At 40.5% G+C, this 16282-nt stretch overlaps 1 protein-coding gene across 5 annotated transcripts in view; it reads left to right on the forward strand.

Moving 5' to 3' along the window:
* Positions 1–16282, forward strand: part of LOC132826255 (putative pre-mRNA-splicing factor ATP-dependent RNA helicase DHX32) — a 76821-nt gene that overhangs the window by 46993 nt on the left and 13546 nt on the right. For all 5 annotated transcript variants that reach the window (XM_060841982.1, XM_060841985.1, XM_060841984.1 and 2 more), the window contains one exon: positions 8704–8949. In XM_060841982.1, the coding sequence (XP_060697965.1) occupies positions 8704–8949 (246 nt within the window). The remainder of the gene's footprint in view (positions 1–8703; positions 8950–16282) is intronic.

Below are 16282 nucleotides of genomic sequence, written 5' to 3' on the forward strand. Positions count from 1 at the left end.
TTATGTTATTCTTGAGTCAGGCTGCCATTAATTAAGCTTGCTATGGGCATTATGCTAATTTTCTGAGGGAATGAACAAATTACAATAAAGATTCCCTAAGGATATGGTGGAGGCTAATAATATGGATTCCTGTACATGCAAGTTAAATAGCAAATCAAAAAGAAAACTACATATTAGCATTTTAAAACATGCCGTACGTTAAGCATAACATGGTTTGGAAGAATGACTCCCAATTTATTCCATGGACTGGGCATTTTCCAAACCTCATGTTCAAATTTCTTATTGACAAATCCATATAAGTTGGTGACACTGATTATTCAACAACTACACTGCTGCTGTATCATGCAACTAGCAAGATGGTAAATGGGAAACTAATAGAAGGTTTTCCATTTACCAGTTATCGTAGTTTGGCAATTATTTCAACATTGAAAAAAATTTCTGAAAGGCCAAGATTTAATTTAAAAAGTACAAAATCCAAGTGAATCCATTGATGATTTCATTAATGATCTGTACAGGCTAGTAATTCTTAAGAGGCCTAATCATCATCGGCATTGCTGATAGTCTTTGTCAGATTTATTACAATCCACAGAAAATTGAACTCTAGAGGAACCATTCAGATGGCAAGTGAAGCAAATATCTGGAAGCAAAACAGCTCAATCCTAAGGGGAGAGGATAAAACTTCTAAAAAATAGGAGATCTGTGGAATCTACTGAATTCTTGAGGTACAAACCCTCAAAAGACACTTTAGGTAGACCAGTGGTAGGATGCTAGACACACTAAGTTCTTGCCAATGCTATGGAGCAATGAAACATCACAGGCATGAACAGTATGAAGCATTAAAATTGAATACTTGTATTGTGTGAATGTAGCTTTAGGTTCAAACAAATGTGTGGAAGTAGGCCGAAACAGAACACAGCCACAGAAAAGCAAAATACCACACAACAAAATAAATGAGGTGAAACAGTTGCCTGTAGAAAACAAACCCAAAAGTTTACTAGGGGAAATCAATGACCCGGACCAAACATTTGGCATGCAAACATCCGTGTCAATGGCCATATCACAATTTCAAGTTATACATGGGAGTACGCTACAGTAATATCTGATAACGAGCATCATTGACAAAACACTTATTACAGCTAACAGATGTTAAACTACACAGTCAAGGGTTCATTGTACTTCAAGTTAAAACTTGGCCATAAATAACAGTCCAACAGAGGGGACGCCAAATACCAGGAAATCTAAATGTATTTCCCAAATAATAAATTTCTGACCTGAGTAGGACATCTCTTGACCTCGATCACATTCAAAAAATGGATGAGTAAAAACATTTAAAAAAACAAAGAAAAGCTGGTAGAAATTGTGTTGACTGCTGTAAGCTCATGGCAGAACGAAAACAAAAAGGAGAAACTCTTGTTTAGTTATGCTGGAGTAAAACAATTGTTTCAAACCATAAATGATTGATTGTGCTGGTTTGGCTAAAATGTTTTCCAGTTATCAAGGGTGAAGAGTTAAAGCTGTAGTGGCAAAAGTGCAGCAGAGGTTTACGAGAATGGTTCCTGTTATGAGGATAGATTGGATAATTGGGATTATTTGCCTTGCACAGGTGAAGGATGAGGGCAGATTTGATAGCAATTGTCAAAATGATGAGGGGTCTCGACAGAGTAAATAGACGAAACGTTTTGCACTTATAAAACCATTCAGAACCACGGCTCAGTTTTAAAATCATTTCGCATAAGAAACAAATACAAGGTGGGAATCAGAGTCATAGAGATGTACAGCACGGAAACAGACCCTTCGGTTCAAATTGTCCATACCGACCAGATATCCCAACCCAATCTAGCTCCACCTACCAGCACCTGGCCCATATCCCTCCAAACCCTTCCTATTCATATACCCATCCAGATGCCTTTAAGTGTTGCAGTTGTACCAGCCTCCATGCCTTCTTTTGGCAGCCCATTCCATACACGTACCACCCTCTGCGTGAAAAAGTTGCCCCTTACGTCTCTTTTTTTATATCTTTCCCCTCTCACCCTAAACCTATGCCCTCTAGTTCTGGTCTCTCCAACCCCAAGGAAAAGATTTTGTCTATTTATCCTACCCATGCCCCTCATGATTTTATAAACCTTTATAAGGTCACCCCTCAGCCTCCGACGCTTCAGGGAAAACAGCCCTACCCTATTCAACCTATCCCACTACCTCAAATCCTCCAACCCTGGTAACATTCTTGTAAATCTTTCCTGAACCTTTTCAAGATTCATAACATCTTTCCAATAGGAAGGAGACCAGAATTGCACACAATATTCCAACCGTGGCCTAACCAATGTCCTGTATAGCCGCAACATGATCTCCCAACTCCTGTACTCAATATTCTGACCAATAAAGGAAAGCATACCAAACACCTTCTTCAGTATCCGAACAACCTGAGACTCCACTTTCAAGGAGCTGTGAACCTGCACTCCAAGATCTCTTTGTTCAGCAACACTCCCAAGGCCCTTACCATTAAGTGTATAAGTCCTCCTAAGATTTGCTTTCCCAAAATGCAGCACCTCACATTTATGTAAGTTAAACTCCATCTGCCACTTCTCAGCCCATTGGCCCATCCTGTTGTAATCTGAGGTAACCTTCTTTGCTGTCCACTACACCTCCAATTTTGATGTCATGTGCAAACTTACTAACTATACCTCTTATGCTCACATCCAAATCATTTATATAAATGATGAAAAATAGTGGACCCTGCACTGATCCTTGTGGCACTCCACTGGCCACAGGCCTCCAGACTGAAAAAACAACCGTCCACCACTATCCTCTGCCTTCGACCTTTGCGTCAGTTCTGTATCCAAATGGCTAGTTCTCCCTGTGGTGCATGTATTCTAACTTTGCTTACCAGTCTCCCATGGGCAACCTTGTCGAATGCCTTACTGAAGTCCATATAAATCACGTCCACCACTCTGCCCTCATCAATCCTTTTTGTTACTTATTCAAAAGGTGGTCTGGATTTGGAATACACTTTCTGGAAATCATGTGGAAGCAGGTTCAATGGAAGCACTCACAAGGGAATTGGATGATTATTTAAATAGGAACAATGAGCAGGGATATGGAGAAACAGCAGGAGTCAAAATGCGCAGATTGTTGGTGCAAGCATAGCAGCCTCCTTCTGTACCAATGCAATTCTGTGATTCTGTGAAGAGAATTCAGATTTCAAGTGGCAATAACACTTAGGAAAAAGTGTTAGCAAAGAAGCAGTAACCTAAATATCTACACCACTCATGGATAATGGTAGGCCATGCCAATTGTTGCAACATATGTGAGTCAGGTTGCCACAAACCATAATGAACAAATGTCTACTCCAAAGTAAGTCTGCCATTAGGGAGTGGACAAGTGCAAACAAAATGTCCAATCTCCCCAATTTCTAAAGAAGAATACCCTCAAAAAAATAGTGCATTATATCAAGTAAGAATTGGTCTCCAGTTAACACAATACAAAATGTGAACAAGTATGGGTTTCATCAATAATTTACTCAGGGTGAGGAAGGGAAAGCCCATCGTGTTCAAGAACTTGAAGTAATAAGCAGAGATTCCAATTCAGCAGAGATCAACTGGTGAATAACAGTCAAATTCCACTGTCACAAATTGAAGATGGTGTGTGCAGTGATTGGAACCAGTTTGACCGCATTGATTACGAGGTCCTTGATTGGGGTTGTTAGCCTGGGCCAATCAGGAAAGCCCTGGCTGACCACCATAAATAGGAGATCCTCATTGTTTCTTCACTGTGTCGTACACCTACATGCACAAGACATGGGTGCTGGGGAGAAATAAGCAGTACTGCTATTTGGTCATAGTGTGGGGTGGGGATTTAAAAAAGAATCTAAAACAAGGAGATTAGAATCTACTCTGTAAGGAAAAAAAAATTTAAAAGAGAAAGAAAAAGGAAAAAGAAAACAAAAAATATAAACAGGAGATCCTCTGTGAAGTTATTTCACTTATAATTTGAGCAATTTGCAAAAGATTATCAAGCTAATTATCACTCTGACTGTGTCATGAACACTCCGTTTATGCCAACAGGTTATTGGGTAGGACTTGACCGTCAAGCTTCTGACTAGAGGCAGTGGAGCTGGGAATGGGTTCTACCCATTGAGCAAAACTTCCTTATCCTAACATTCTACCAACCAATTAATGCTGAGAAAGTCCACCACACCTAATCCTATTACCACCTCCTTCAACCCTGATATTATCTCAGCCTGCTCTGCTAGTAACCCTTCACATCCAGATATACACAGCGTTCTGTGTTGTTTAAACAGATATACATGTTGCAGCACAGAGACAGGAAATTCACTCTGTCAATGTGTATATGCCACACGAGCCTCTTCCCAGTCCCTTCCTCTAACCCTGTCAACATCTCCTATTCCTTTCACCCTCATGTGTTTATCCAGCTTCCTCTTCAATATATCATTTTCATTCAGTTCAACCGTTCTTCTTTGTAACAGTTTCCCCAATTCACCCCCTCTCGATAAGGAAGTTTCTGACTGCATTTATTAATGATTATTTTAAATAATCCTTCATTTTTAAAATGCTGAGAAGTGGAAATATTTTTCTAACTATATTGCGACACGGTCTTTCATGGTCTTAGTACCTCTATCAAGTTGCCTCTCAACATTAATTGAAAAAGAAATATAAACAGGAGATGTAGGATCTCCTGAGTTCAGCGGACTGACTCTAAGCTGGCTGACTACAGCCAGTGTACTGTGCAGTGGTGAATGAAAGGTGACTTGGTGTAAAGATACCAGCCTCTGTGCAGTTATTTCAGTGGTGACATGAGAAAACAGGATGTGCCTGAAGAACATTCACTTATAACTGTCATCTTGGAATTGGGGTGAGCATTTCTGCCATCATGCCTTAGGAAGCTTGACTCATTTGATCCTGCTGAAAATGTGTTGCTGGAAAAACAGGTCAGGCAGCATCCAAGGAGCAGGAGAATCGATGTTTCAGGCATGAGCCCTTCTTCAGGAATGAGAAAAATGTGCCAAGCAGGCTAAGAAGCCTCCTCATTTGATCCTGCTGTCAAAGACAGGGCCCAGTATGGGGAAAGAATATGATAACTTTTCTCCAGGCAACTGACATTGCAGCAGACAAAAAGCAACAAATAATTTTTCTGACTGCTTGTGGACCTACGGTATTGTCGGTTATAAGGGGCTTACTTTCCCAGAGGCACCAGACACTAAAACCTTCCAACAGTTGACTGAGTTGGTTAAGAAATATTAAAACCCCAAACCTCCTCTAATCCAAGGCGCTGTCGGTTTTATTCAGCTATTAGATTACTGAGGGAATCTGTATAAGGATACTTGATGAGGTTGTGACGACTGGCAGACGCATGTGATATTGGTATAACCCTGAATGACATGCTAAGAGACAGTTTGGTATGTGGGATTAATGGTGTAACCAAGCAGAAATGCTGAAGCCCAACTGCACTTCACACATGCACTACAACTAGCCTTGTCATTCGGAAATGTGACAAGTGGTGCATGGTAACTACAGCATGTCCCAATGGAAGTGGACACTCTCATCTGTCCAACTGAGTTTGGGGAACACCACTTGAGTGTAGGCAATCACAGAGCCTCACACAGGGCATATCCTGAGCAAAGGGACCCTAGATCAGGCCACAGCAGGGATTTGAGTGAGAAAAGGCGTGATTTGAGTGAGAAAACTCATAGGCCAGTACCCAAGAGAATGTACACCCTGGAAAGTCACCTTTCATGGGTTGGAACAATTAAATTGTTTAGCAACGTCTAAATCAGAACCGATTACTGTTTGGCAAAATTGTCAGCCAGTTCCCATGGAGGTTGATACTGATGTAGCAGTATCTGTGGTTGCAGAAGTTGGCTTTAACAAGATTCAGTTGGGTCTCCAACTTTAAGTTTGCCAAGACCTCAGCCAGACTGAGATCATACAATGGGGAACCATTGCAGATTAAGGGTAGGACTTTGGTTCCAGTCTCCTATGAGAAGCAGTCGGTGCAGTTACCACTGATGGTCATAAAAGGCTCAGACCCAAGCCTATTGGTTGAGAAATATTCACCTAGATTGGCTCAACATTTTCTGATTAGAAAATGTCTGCATCAGTGAAGTCCTAGTGAAATATCCAGGTGTCTTTTAAGAAGTGCTTAAGAATATCAAGGGGCCAAAGCTACTTTACATGTTGACCAAGGAGCAATTCTGAGAGTCAACTGCACCTTTACAAATAGACTGTCTCTGTGGGTGGACCAGGCCTCTGTGGGTGGACCAGGCCTCTGTGGGGACCTGTGCATATGTGCTGTGAGGAGTTCATTTGCTGCCTTCAGGTGCAGTACATGCCTTTGGGCGTGGACTCTAGTTTGGTAATGGACTCAGGCTTTCTGATGGTAACTTGTTTCACCTGCATTGTATCTTGAGTGTCCCGAGGTCTGGCAGTCCTTACTGTAAGCCAGAGAGTGAGTAGGTTGTTCTGAAAACTGGAAGGTTAGTAGGCTGTCCCGAAAGCTGTCACCCCAAGAGCCGGAGGGTGGGTAGGCCACCCTGAGCGCTGTCGTCTGCAGAAATATAGGGATAGGCCATCTTAGAGGTGGCCAGAAGGCACTGTTACGACATGGGATAAATCGTTCTGCTAATTTAAATCCGATACACAGAAAAACTCACCTTACATCGTAATCTGTTAAATTTCGAGTGGCAAAGAACTATCCCAAATATTACTATTTAAAGAAAAATTTAACAATGTCATTATTTAAGTCTAAAAGAGAACATTAGAGAACAACTATTTACAACTCCTTTCTCTTAAACCAACCTTTTATGTCCCATTGTACAACACTAGTCCGAAAAAGTCCCTCCCAAAGGAGCGTAAGGGCGGGCTGCCTTTGAGTAGCCAAAAGATGGGAGAGGTGAGCTGTTTGCTGGTTTACCAGGGGATATATGCACTATTTTATTATTTGATTGATTGAATTTGTTTTGTATGTATTTATGTCTACTGTTTTCTCCTCAATAAATGAAGGTGGGATTTGGGGTTCATCCTCATTTCCCTGCAAATTGGTTGTGCGATGGGCTTTCGGGTCTGGTTTTGCCGTCCCCATTTCCTTGTGTATTGTTGTTTATTGTTAACTGATGGCAGTTTGTATTTTTGTACAGTTTTAATGAAATATTATATAACCAGGGAACCAAAAAATAAACAGGAGATGTAGGATCTACTCAGTTCAGAGAACCGATTCTGAGCTGGTTGGCCACAGCCAGTGTACTGTGCAAAAGTGAGTATAGGTGACTTGGTGACGGGATATTGATTTCTGGGCTGTTTTTCAGTGTGCATACAGCTCCATGAAACTTAACTAAGAAGAGGCAAACAAGATCCAAGAAATAGCACATAAAGAATTGGTGGTATATCAGGGCCACAACGTCTCCAGTATAGAAAGCCATATATCACAACTCCTCCATGAACAAAACACAAGAAGTTAAAAGCCCTTCAGTCCAAGACAGAATGACAGACATCAGACGATCAAGAAGGCAGTTCAGGTCAGCTGCTTTCTACACAACAAACTACAAATCTTCTGAACCTAACGAGGACATTTTGGGACAAATAGCTATACCTTCAGATTATCTGTCTGAATTTGTCAAGTCAAAGTCTTGGAACTAGATGGTAGTGGTAACTGTAAACATATAAACAAATATATAACAATAAAAGAATGAGAGCAGAAAAGACGTGTAGGAAGATTTTGCCTGTGGGTCTGAAAATACTTAACTAAGTTCAGGAACCACCACCCAATGTGGTGATATCACAAGGATTTGATGTGAGTAAAGTGGGAGCTGGTAAGGGACCGATCTGCAACTGGTGCACTTCTAACCTCCAAACATTGAATAGGTTTATGTAATTTGTGAGTAGTTACAATAATGCAGAAACTTTTTATTGTTTACTCAACAAGACCCTGGTTAGAAAAGGTGGCTAACTCTTTCTCTCTCACACACACAAACAGACACACACACACCTTCTCTACTCACAATGACATTGCTGGATGCACTTACAGTAATAATTCAAGGAATATAAATAACTAAGTTCTTGAATATGCTGACATAATTGTCTGTTGCCTTTATCAACTTCTTTTAGAAATTAAGGAGGTGCTCTCTGATTGTCTTCCTTTCGTGATGTCATTAATACTGGTCAGTAAATTAAAAGCATTCAATCTTATTTCAAGTAACTTCATCTTTATAATTTAAAAAATATTCCTGAGACTTATTGTTTAATATTATACAGGCAATCTAGTTGCCTTTCTATTTCTTCTGCTTTAAATTTCGGTAGTTGCAGAAATGTCTCTGGCATTCTTGAACTGATCAGGTAACCATTCTCTCCTTGTGAGTGTTGAATGTTGCTAAGCTTTATGACCATAGAGTATCAAAACTACACACAATCTACACATAAATATAATGTGCTTTTACCAAGAATCGTTGAAGAGTAAATGGAAGAGTAACCATCTATTTGTCTTTAAATAAGTCCACCAATGGGCAGGATCAAAAGAAAACTGATGGGCTTAGAATATTGATTAGTCTTTTGTTACATCCATGGATCAACTCTAGATTTTTTTTGTGGTTTGAATGATAACAATCTGATCAAGTATAAGGATACAACAGTTAGTTTTCTTAATGCTTTTGATTGTGAGTTATTAGAATTTGCATGGCATTTTATGTATTTGCAGGAAATTGATGAGGCCTGCAACATAATCAGACGAGAAAGTTCTAAACTGCACCCAATGTTAGGAGAACTCGTGCCAATTCCTTTTTACCCAGAGCAGAGTAGGTATGTTGATGGACCAAGTGACATATTGGAGAAGAACTCCAGGCAGTACAAAAGAAGAGTGCTACTGACCACAAGTATGGGAGAATCCTTAATTTGCATAGAGAATGTCAAGTTTGTCATCGATGTGGGCATGGAAAAAAAGAATGTGAGTACACCTTATCTCTTGGCTGACTTTGTTTAGTAATTGTGTATTAAACGTTTGGATAGCATTTGCCAGAGTACAGAAATTGCACAATGGCAGTCATTTACAACGTTATTGATCCAAAACAATCTTTTCTTGACTCTTGCACCAGAACACAAAGGAAAACCAATGAGATTGGAATGAAGGAGAAACAAAGGAAAAACACAGAAAATGTTTTTCCAGTTTCCATTACCAACCCTTCTTCACAGAAGGATGTTTGTGTCCTTTCTTTCTGCAGGCAAATAACTTTATCTTTTTAAGCAGAAGCCTGATTTTTAACTTTTACATTTTTTAAATCAAGTATTTGGAAATCAAGTTCTCAAGTGGAGGTTGACATTTATACTTTATGGAATGATGATAAATCTTAATTGCAGTCCTAAACAAATGATGCCTTGATCTAGCAAATTTATTAGCTTGAATTAGCTGAAGAAAAGGAGTTTTTTTTTTCATTTGGGTCCTTTGGAAAATAAGGGAACTGCTTATTAATCAACTTATTGATTTGAGATTGTTGGCTCTTTTTGTCAGTGAGGAAAATGCTGCGCTTGGCTGGAATGGAGAAAGAATGTATTAATGAGCCTGTGACAGATTGGTTTTTCACATCCCAATTCATGTATGTGGTTTAGCCACGTTTGCTTTGGGAAATACTTCCCTTTTAAATAAATAATCACGGGGGATCCAAGATGGCGGCGACCCAGCAAGTCTGAGTCTATAGTGCTCTTCCCAAGACTTGGGCAAAGTGGGTCACCCATCCCCATCACACTCACCAAATCATTCATAATAGCTGTTAACTTTAAATAGCTGCTTAGTATTACATTTAAATAGTTTAACATTTAGTGAAAAATGACCAAAGGGAAGGGAACCCGCAGCTCTCAACAAGCAGGACCCCCTCCCCCACCTTCTCCCTCTTCAGCTGCAGCAGAGGCGTCCACAGCCGCCCCGGGGGACTTACCGACGGTAACAAGCCTTGTGGAGATGATCACCAAGCTGGACGCGAAGATCGATGCCTTTATCGAGGAGTCCCAACATCGCTGAGAATCACTCTCGGCCGCGCTGCAGAAGCACGGCCGAGACATCCAGGAACTCGAGCGCCGAGTCGGAGGAGCGGAATTAAAGGCCACGACCTCCGAAACTGCAGCTCAATCGGCCGCCGATCAGGTCCGGGCTCTCGAGCAGCGAGTCCGGACCTTAGAAAATCATATTGATGACCTCGATAATCGAGGTCGTTGAAAAAATATTCGTTTGCTGGGCCTTCCCGAACGGGAAGAGGAAGGCCAGCTCACAGCATTCCTGGAGCAATGGCTGCCACGGCTTTTAAATCTGCATGCTGGATCAGGCCAAGTAAGGGTGGAATGGGCCTACCGAGTCGCAATACGTGGGCCCAGCTCGAACCAGCGCCCACGCCCGGTCCTGTTCCAGCTGCAGAGCTATAGGGAGAGGCAGATGCTCCTGGAAGCCTCAAGAAATCTTGGAAAAGATCCCCAAGCCATGATCTAAAAAGGATCCAAGATCATGCTATTCCAGGACTTTTCCCCAGCTCTGGCCCGAAAGAGGAAGGCATTCGATGAGGTGAAGAAGCGTTTAAGGAACTTAAATACTCAGTACTCCTTACGTTATCCAGCGACGCTACGCTTCAACCACGAAGGATCCATATATAACTTCGGATCACCAGAGAAGGCTAAGGAATTCTTGGACTCTCTTAAATAAACTGTAAGAGATTGTGAATGTTGGTTTGCCTTTCCCTCTACTTTGGTTTATATCCCCCCACCTTTTTTTTGTTTCTCTTTTTTCTTACCTTATTGTTTAATATTATCATGGGGGCGGGGAGAAGGATTTGATTTTCTCCCCCCCCCCCACCCGCGTGGGGTTGTTTTCTTTTATTACTTTATGTATATATGTGGGTATGTATGTATGTATATATATGTTGGGGCGTTTGGTTAATGTTGGTGGGGGGAGGTGGTTACCTTATTCTATTTTACTTCTGTTTTTAGAGCGGGGTTGTTTTTCCCCTGTTATTTTGTATTATTATATTTAATTATTATTTGTTGAGATTGTAATTTTATAGTTATATATTTATATATGGTATTAACATTCCCAAATATATTCAGGTGTTGGTGTGGGCGGGGGTAGGGTGCTCACTGTTAACTCTAGCTTTGTATTATATTTGAATTCTCCTCATTTTATTGAGGAGCACCTGGGTCAAGGGTGGGGCATTGGTTGGGAGAGGATAAGATGGACTTTTGGAGAGGAAGTGATGCTCCCTGGGAACAAGGGGGAAAATCTCCATTTAGGTACGTTTTATATTTTTTTTATTTAGAAATAGTTTTTTATTATATTGTTGTGAGTGTATTAGAGAGCCTTTATTTTTGTAAATTTTATATGCTCCATGCTCGGGATGTTCCAGATAGGGTTTCCCCTCCCGAGGTGTCTCGGATCTGCCCAGATGATTATGGTTGATCAGTCGGTTAAGTGGTGCACCTGGAATGTCAGGGGGAGTAATTCGCCAGTTAAAAGGAAGAAAATATTATCAAATCTTAAGAAAGAAAGAGTTGATATAGCTCTCCTACAGGAGACACACCTGTCGGATAAAGAACACTTAAAATTACGGCAGGGTGGATTTGATCAGGCCTTTTTTTCTTCTTTTAGCTCAAAAAGTAGGGGAGTTGTTATTCTTGTTAGGAAGAATTTCCCTTTCAAAATTCTAAATCAGACAAAAGACGAATCTGGACGATATATTTTGATTAAAGCCCTCGTAAATGGAGAGGAATATGGGATTCTAAATTTGTACTGCCCCCCGGCACACCCCTTTAAATTTATAACGGAAGCCTTTTCAAAATTGATGGCCTTTGGTGCCCGTCATACAATTATAGGGGGAGACTTTAATTGTATTATGGATCCGGAAATAAATAGGATTCCCAAGAGTGCTGCTGGAGTATCTCCCAGATCTAGACAATTGGCGGATCTGAATAAAGAATTAGGATTGGTAGATGTATGGAGATGTCTCCACCCACAGGGTAGAGATTTTTCTTTCTACTCTAATCCACATAAATGTCATACAAGAATTGATATGTTTTTTGCCCCATCGATTTTTTAAAATTCCATATCATCCTGTAAAATAGGTACTATAGCAATTTCTGACCACGCCGCTGTATATATGGAAACTAAGGCAAGGAACAATGGAACATCCGCTCGGCATTGGCGTATGGACCCCTTCCTGATAAAAGATAGTAAATTTGTAAAGTATTTCTCCCAAGAATTTAAAACTTTTTTAGAAATTAATTCAGGTACGGCTAGCAACCCATCAATGATGTGGGAGACCATCAAAGCTTAAGCGCGAGGTTTGATCATCTCCTACTCAGTGACCCAGAAAAAACTGAAGGGAGAGCAACAGCGCCTGCTCGAAGCACGCTTAAAAGCAGCTGAAACAGCATACGCTGATAGACCTTCTATTATAAAATTGCAGAGGATTACGGCTCTTAGGACAGCTCTAAACACTACGCTTACTCAAACGGCTAAGAGGGAAATATTATTTGCAAAACAAAGGTTATATGAATATGGCGACAAACCAGGTAGATACTTAGCATTTCTTGCAAAGAAAAAGAAGGCCCCTCAGACTAATACGTCTATCAAGGAAAGTACAGGTACTCTGACTCATGATCATAAAAAGATTAATGCGATCTTTAGAGAATTTTATTCTGAGTTATATAAATCGCAGGATTGTGAAGACAGGACTAGGAGGATGCAGTCATTTTTTAAAAATTTGACCTTTCCGGGCTTGACTCCAGAACAGGTATCGGTCCTAAATGCTCCTCTAACAGTCCAAGAAATACTTCATCCAATTAGGCAACTCCAGAGCGGAAAGGCACCGGGCCCAGATGGTTTTCAAGCTGAATTCTATAAAGAATTTACAGAAATATTGGCTGATCCACTTATGGACATGTATAACTATGCATATAGTCAGGGCTGTCTCCCGCCTTCGCTGAAAGAGGCAAATATCTCTCTTGTCCTTAAAAAAGGAAAAGATCCAGAAGACTGTACATCATATAGACCAATATACTTGCTAAATGTAGATTTTAAAATCCTCTCTAAAATGTTAGCACTGAGACTAGAAAGGGTACTGCTATATATTATAAAGGAGGATCAGACGGGATTTATTAAGGGCCGTAGATCATCCAATAATATTAGAAGGGTTTTGAACATGATCCAAGCCTGTCATCAGGGAAAGATACCAGGAGTAGTAGTCTCATTAGACGTGGAAAAGGCATTCGATAGGGTTGAATGGTCATATTTGTTTTACACATTGGAAAGGTTTGGCATTGGACAGGTGTTTACCAAATGGGTCTCAACATTGTATAGTGATCCCAAAGCAGTTGTGGTTACCAATGGATTAGGTTCGGATAGCTTCAGTGTGGGTAGGGGCTGCCGTCAAGGATGTCCTCTCTCGCCATTATTATTTACACTAATAATTGAACCACTAGCAGAAGCTATACGGACTGATCCTAATATAACGGCCCCGAGGATTGGTACAGGTAAACACAAAATTACCCTTTATGCAGATGATGTTCTTTTATTCCTCAATAATCCTCTGATGTCCGTACCTCATCTAATTCAAGTTATTAATACATTTAGTGCATTCTCAGGCTATAAAATTAATTTTTCAAAATCGGAGGCTATGCCAATGGGTGGCCTGGTTATGACACCCCACTTAGTGGACGGATCCCTTTTTCCCTTTCGTTGGTCCCTGGAGGGTTTCTTATATTTAGATATTTTTATTACTCCAGTATTTGGTCAGTTGTATAGGGCTAATTTTGTGCAATTACTGGAAAGGATAAGGCACGACCTCCAGCGATGGGGAGACCTTCCAATTTCCTGGTTGGGTAGAATAGCACTAATTAAAATGAATGTTCTGCCCCGTCTCCTATATCCTATGAGAATGCTCCCGGTGATGCTGCCAAGGATGGCCCTACATAAATTATATGGCTGGCTGGGTTCCTTTATTTGGAATCATAGACGGCCCCTCATTAAGCTGAAGAAGCTACAGCTTCCACAGGCAAGGGGAGGACTGGACTTCCCAGACTTTAGGAAATATCAGTTAAGTTCCCTACTAAGTTACATAGCTGATTGGGTCTTGTCCGACCCACAATCAATCTGGCTTGACATCGAGGCCTCTCAAGTAAAATACCCACTTATTAACCTCTTATTTTCAGACAAGAGGAAAATCATTACAGATCACTGTAAAAACCCCATAATACTAAACACAATTAAGGCCTGGAATATAATGTGGCAAAATGAGGGTAATTTACATAAAACATCCCCCCATGCACCGATAGTAGGGGCATAGGGATTCCAACCGGGGTTTACAGATGCCACTTTTAAACTCTGGAGATCCAGGGGTATTTCATGTTTAGGGGACCTATTTAAAGATGGGGTCCTGATGTCTTTTGAACAGCTGCGTCAGAAATTCGGATTACCCAATGGAGACCTCTTTCGATACTTCCAAATTCGAGATTATATACAGAAGAAGACTACGTTAATAGATAGTCTTTATAAATCAGATAGAGAATGTAATGTCCTACGACCAGTGGGGGTATCTTCCGTCAGTACTATTTATCATTTACTACATGATGAAGTATCGGGAGATATGGACAATCTGCTTAAAACACGGTATCAGGATTTGGGACTAGAAATCTCTATAGAAATGTGGAATGATATTTGGGAAAATGCTAGAAGAATTACTATCTGTAACAGAACCCAGGCTATCCAGCTGAAGATACTTCATAGGGCCCATATAGCACCGGCTCGATTGGCAAAATTTAAGGCAGGAGCATCTCCAGTGTGTCCCAAATGCAAAATAGAGGTGGGCACTCTTGTACATTGCCTATGGACTTGTCATAAGATCCGTAGATATTGGATTAAAGTAGCAAGTACCCTGACAGAAATTTTAGGAACGGAAATTAGAGTGGACCCTGTATCTCTCCTTTTGGGCTTTTCGAACTTTTCCTCCCTGGATATGCACGGGAAGAGATTATTTTCTCTTCTCTCTTTCTGTGCAAGGAAAAATATTTTAGTGAACTGGGTGGCTGAGGGCCCCCTGGACTTTCAAATTGGCACAGATTAATTATGGAATGTATTCCCCTTGACTTCCTTACAAATATGGTGCACCGAACGACTGAATTATTTTATAAAATATGGCAGCCCTTTTTGAATTACATAAATGCAGATATTTCAGCCATCCTAACAAGGGCCTTTATTTAATGAAGATCACAAACCTGGCTGCTCCGGGGCCCCTTGGGAGAGGAATCCCGCACGAATACGGGTTTTATTACATTTGATGTTATTATATTCCGAGCATGTAAGAGACTTAAGTATGCACTCTGGTTAGTTATAGGTTAGATTAGTAGAAAGTTGAGTTTTGTTTTTTTTTATTTTGGTAATTTTTTTTCCCCTTTGTTAAATTTTGACTATTGTATATTTGATTTAATTGTACATCAATGTTTGTATTTGAGAGTTTTGTTTATTTTTGTAAACTTGTAAAAATGTTTAATTTCTAATAATAAAACCAAAAAATAAATAAATAAATAATCACAATGCTCTTTTTTCCCTTTTTTATTTTTTCATGGGATATGGGCATCACTGGTTGGCCAGCCTATCCCTAATTGCCTTGAGAAGATTGTTTCAGTGTTTCATTTTCATTTCTCTGCCCAAAGGCAAATCCAACCATTGCACCAAAAAACTGCAATGGTAGGGCAAGACGGTAGGTCCTGATTCCAGGAGAAAGTGAAGACTGCAGATCCCAGAGAACAGAGTCAACACGTGTGGTGCTGGCAAAGCACAGCTGGTCAGGCAGTATCTGAGGAGCAGGACAGTCGACATTTCGAGCATAAGCTTTCATCGCTCCATCCCAATTAGAACAGGGATCAAACCCCATACTGGTCAGCACTTATTTGTTGCAAACCAGCCATTCAGTCAACTGAGTCAACCAATTCCCAGTTCCGAAATGGTGTGACAGCTTGCATTTTTTATGCATGCTGTAGTCCTGAAATGAAAATTGTGACGATAGGAATCCAATTTCCTTTCCATCACATGAGTGACTAGGAATCCCTCCCAATTTTATCACCTGTTATTGATGTATGTTAGAAAAAAATAACACCTGTTTGACCTCATTGTGAACACATCTTTCTTGGCTATCAAGTCCTAGAATAGGAATCACAGAATAGTAACTAAAGGAGGCCATTTGACCCATTGTATCTGCACCAACTTTCACTTAGTTTCATTCTCCATCCTTATCCCAGAAACGTAC

The sequence above is a fragment of the Hemiscyllium ocellatum genome, chromosome 22 (assembly GCF_020745735.1).
Source record: "Hemiscyllium ocellatum isolate sHemOce1 chromosome 22, sHemOce1.pat.X.cur, whole genome shotgun sequence".
NCBI lineage: Eukaryota > Metazoa > Chordata > Chondrichthyes > Orectolobiformes > Hemiscylliidae > Hemiscyllium > Hemiscyllium ocellatum.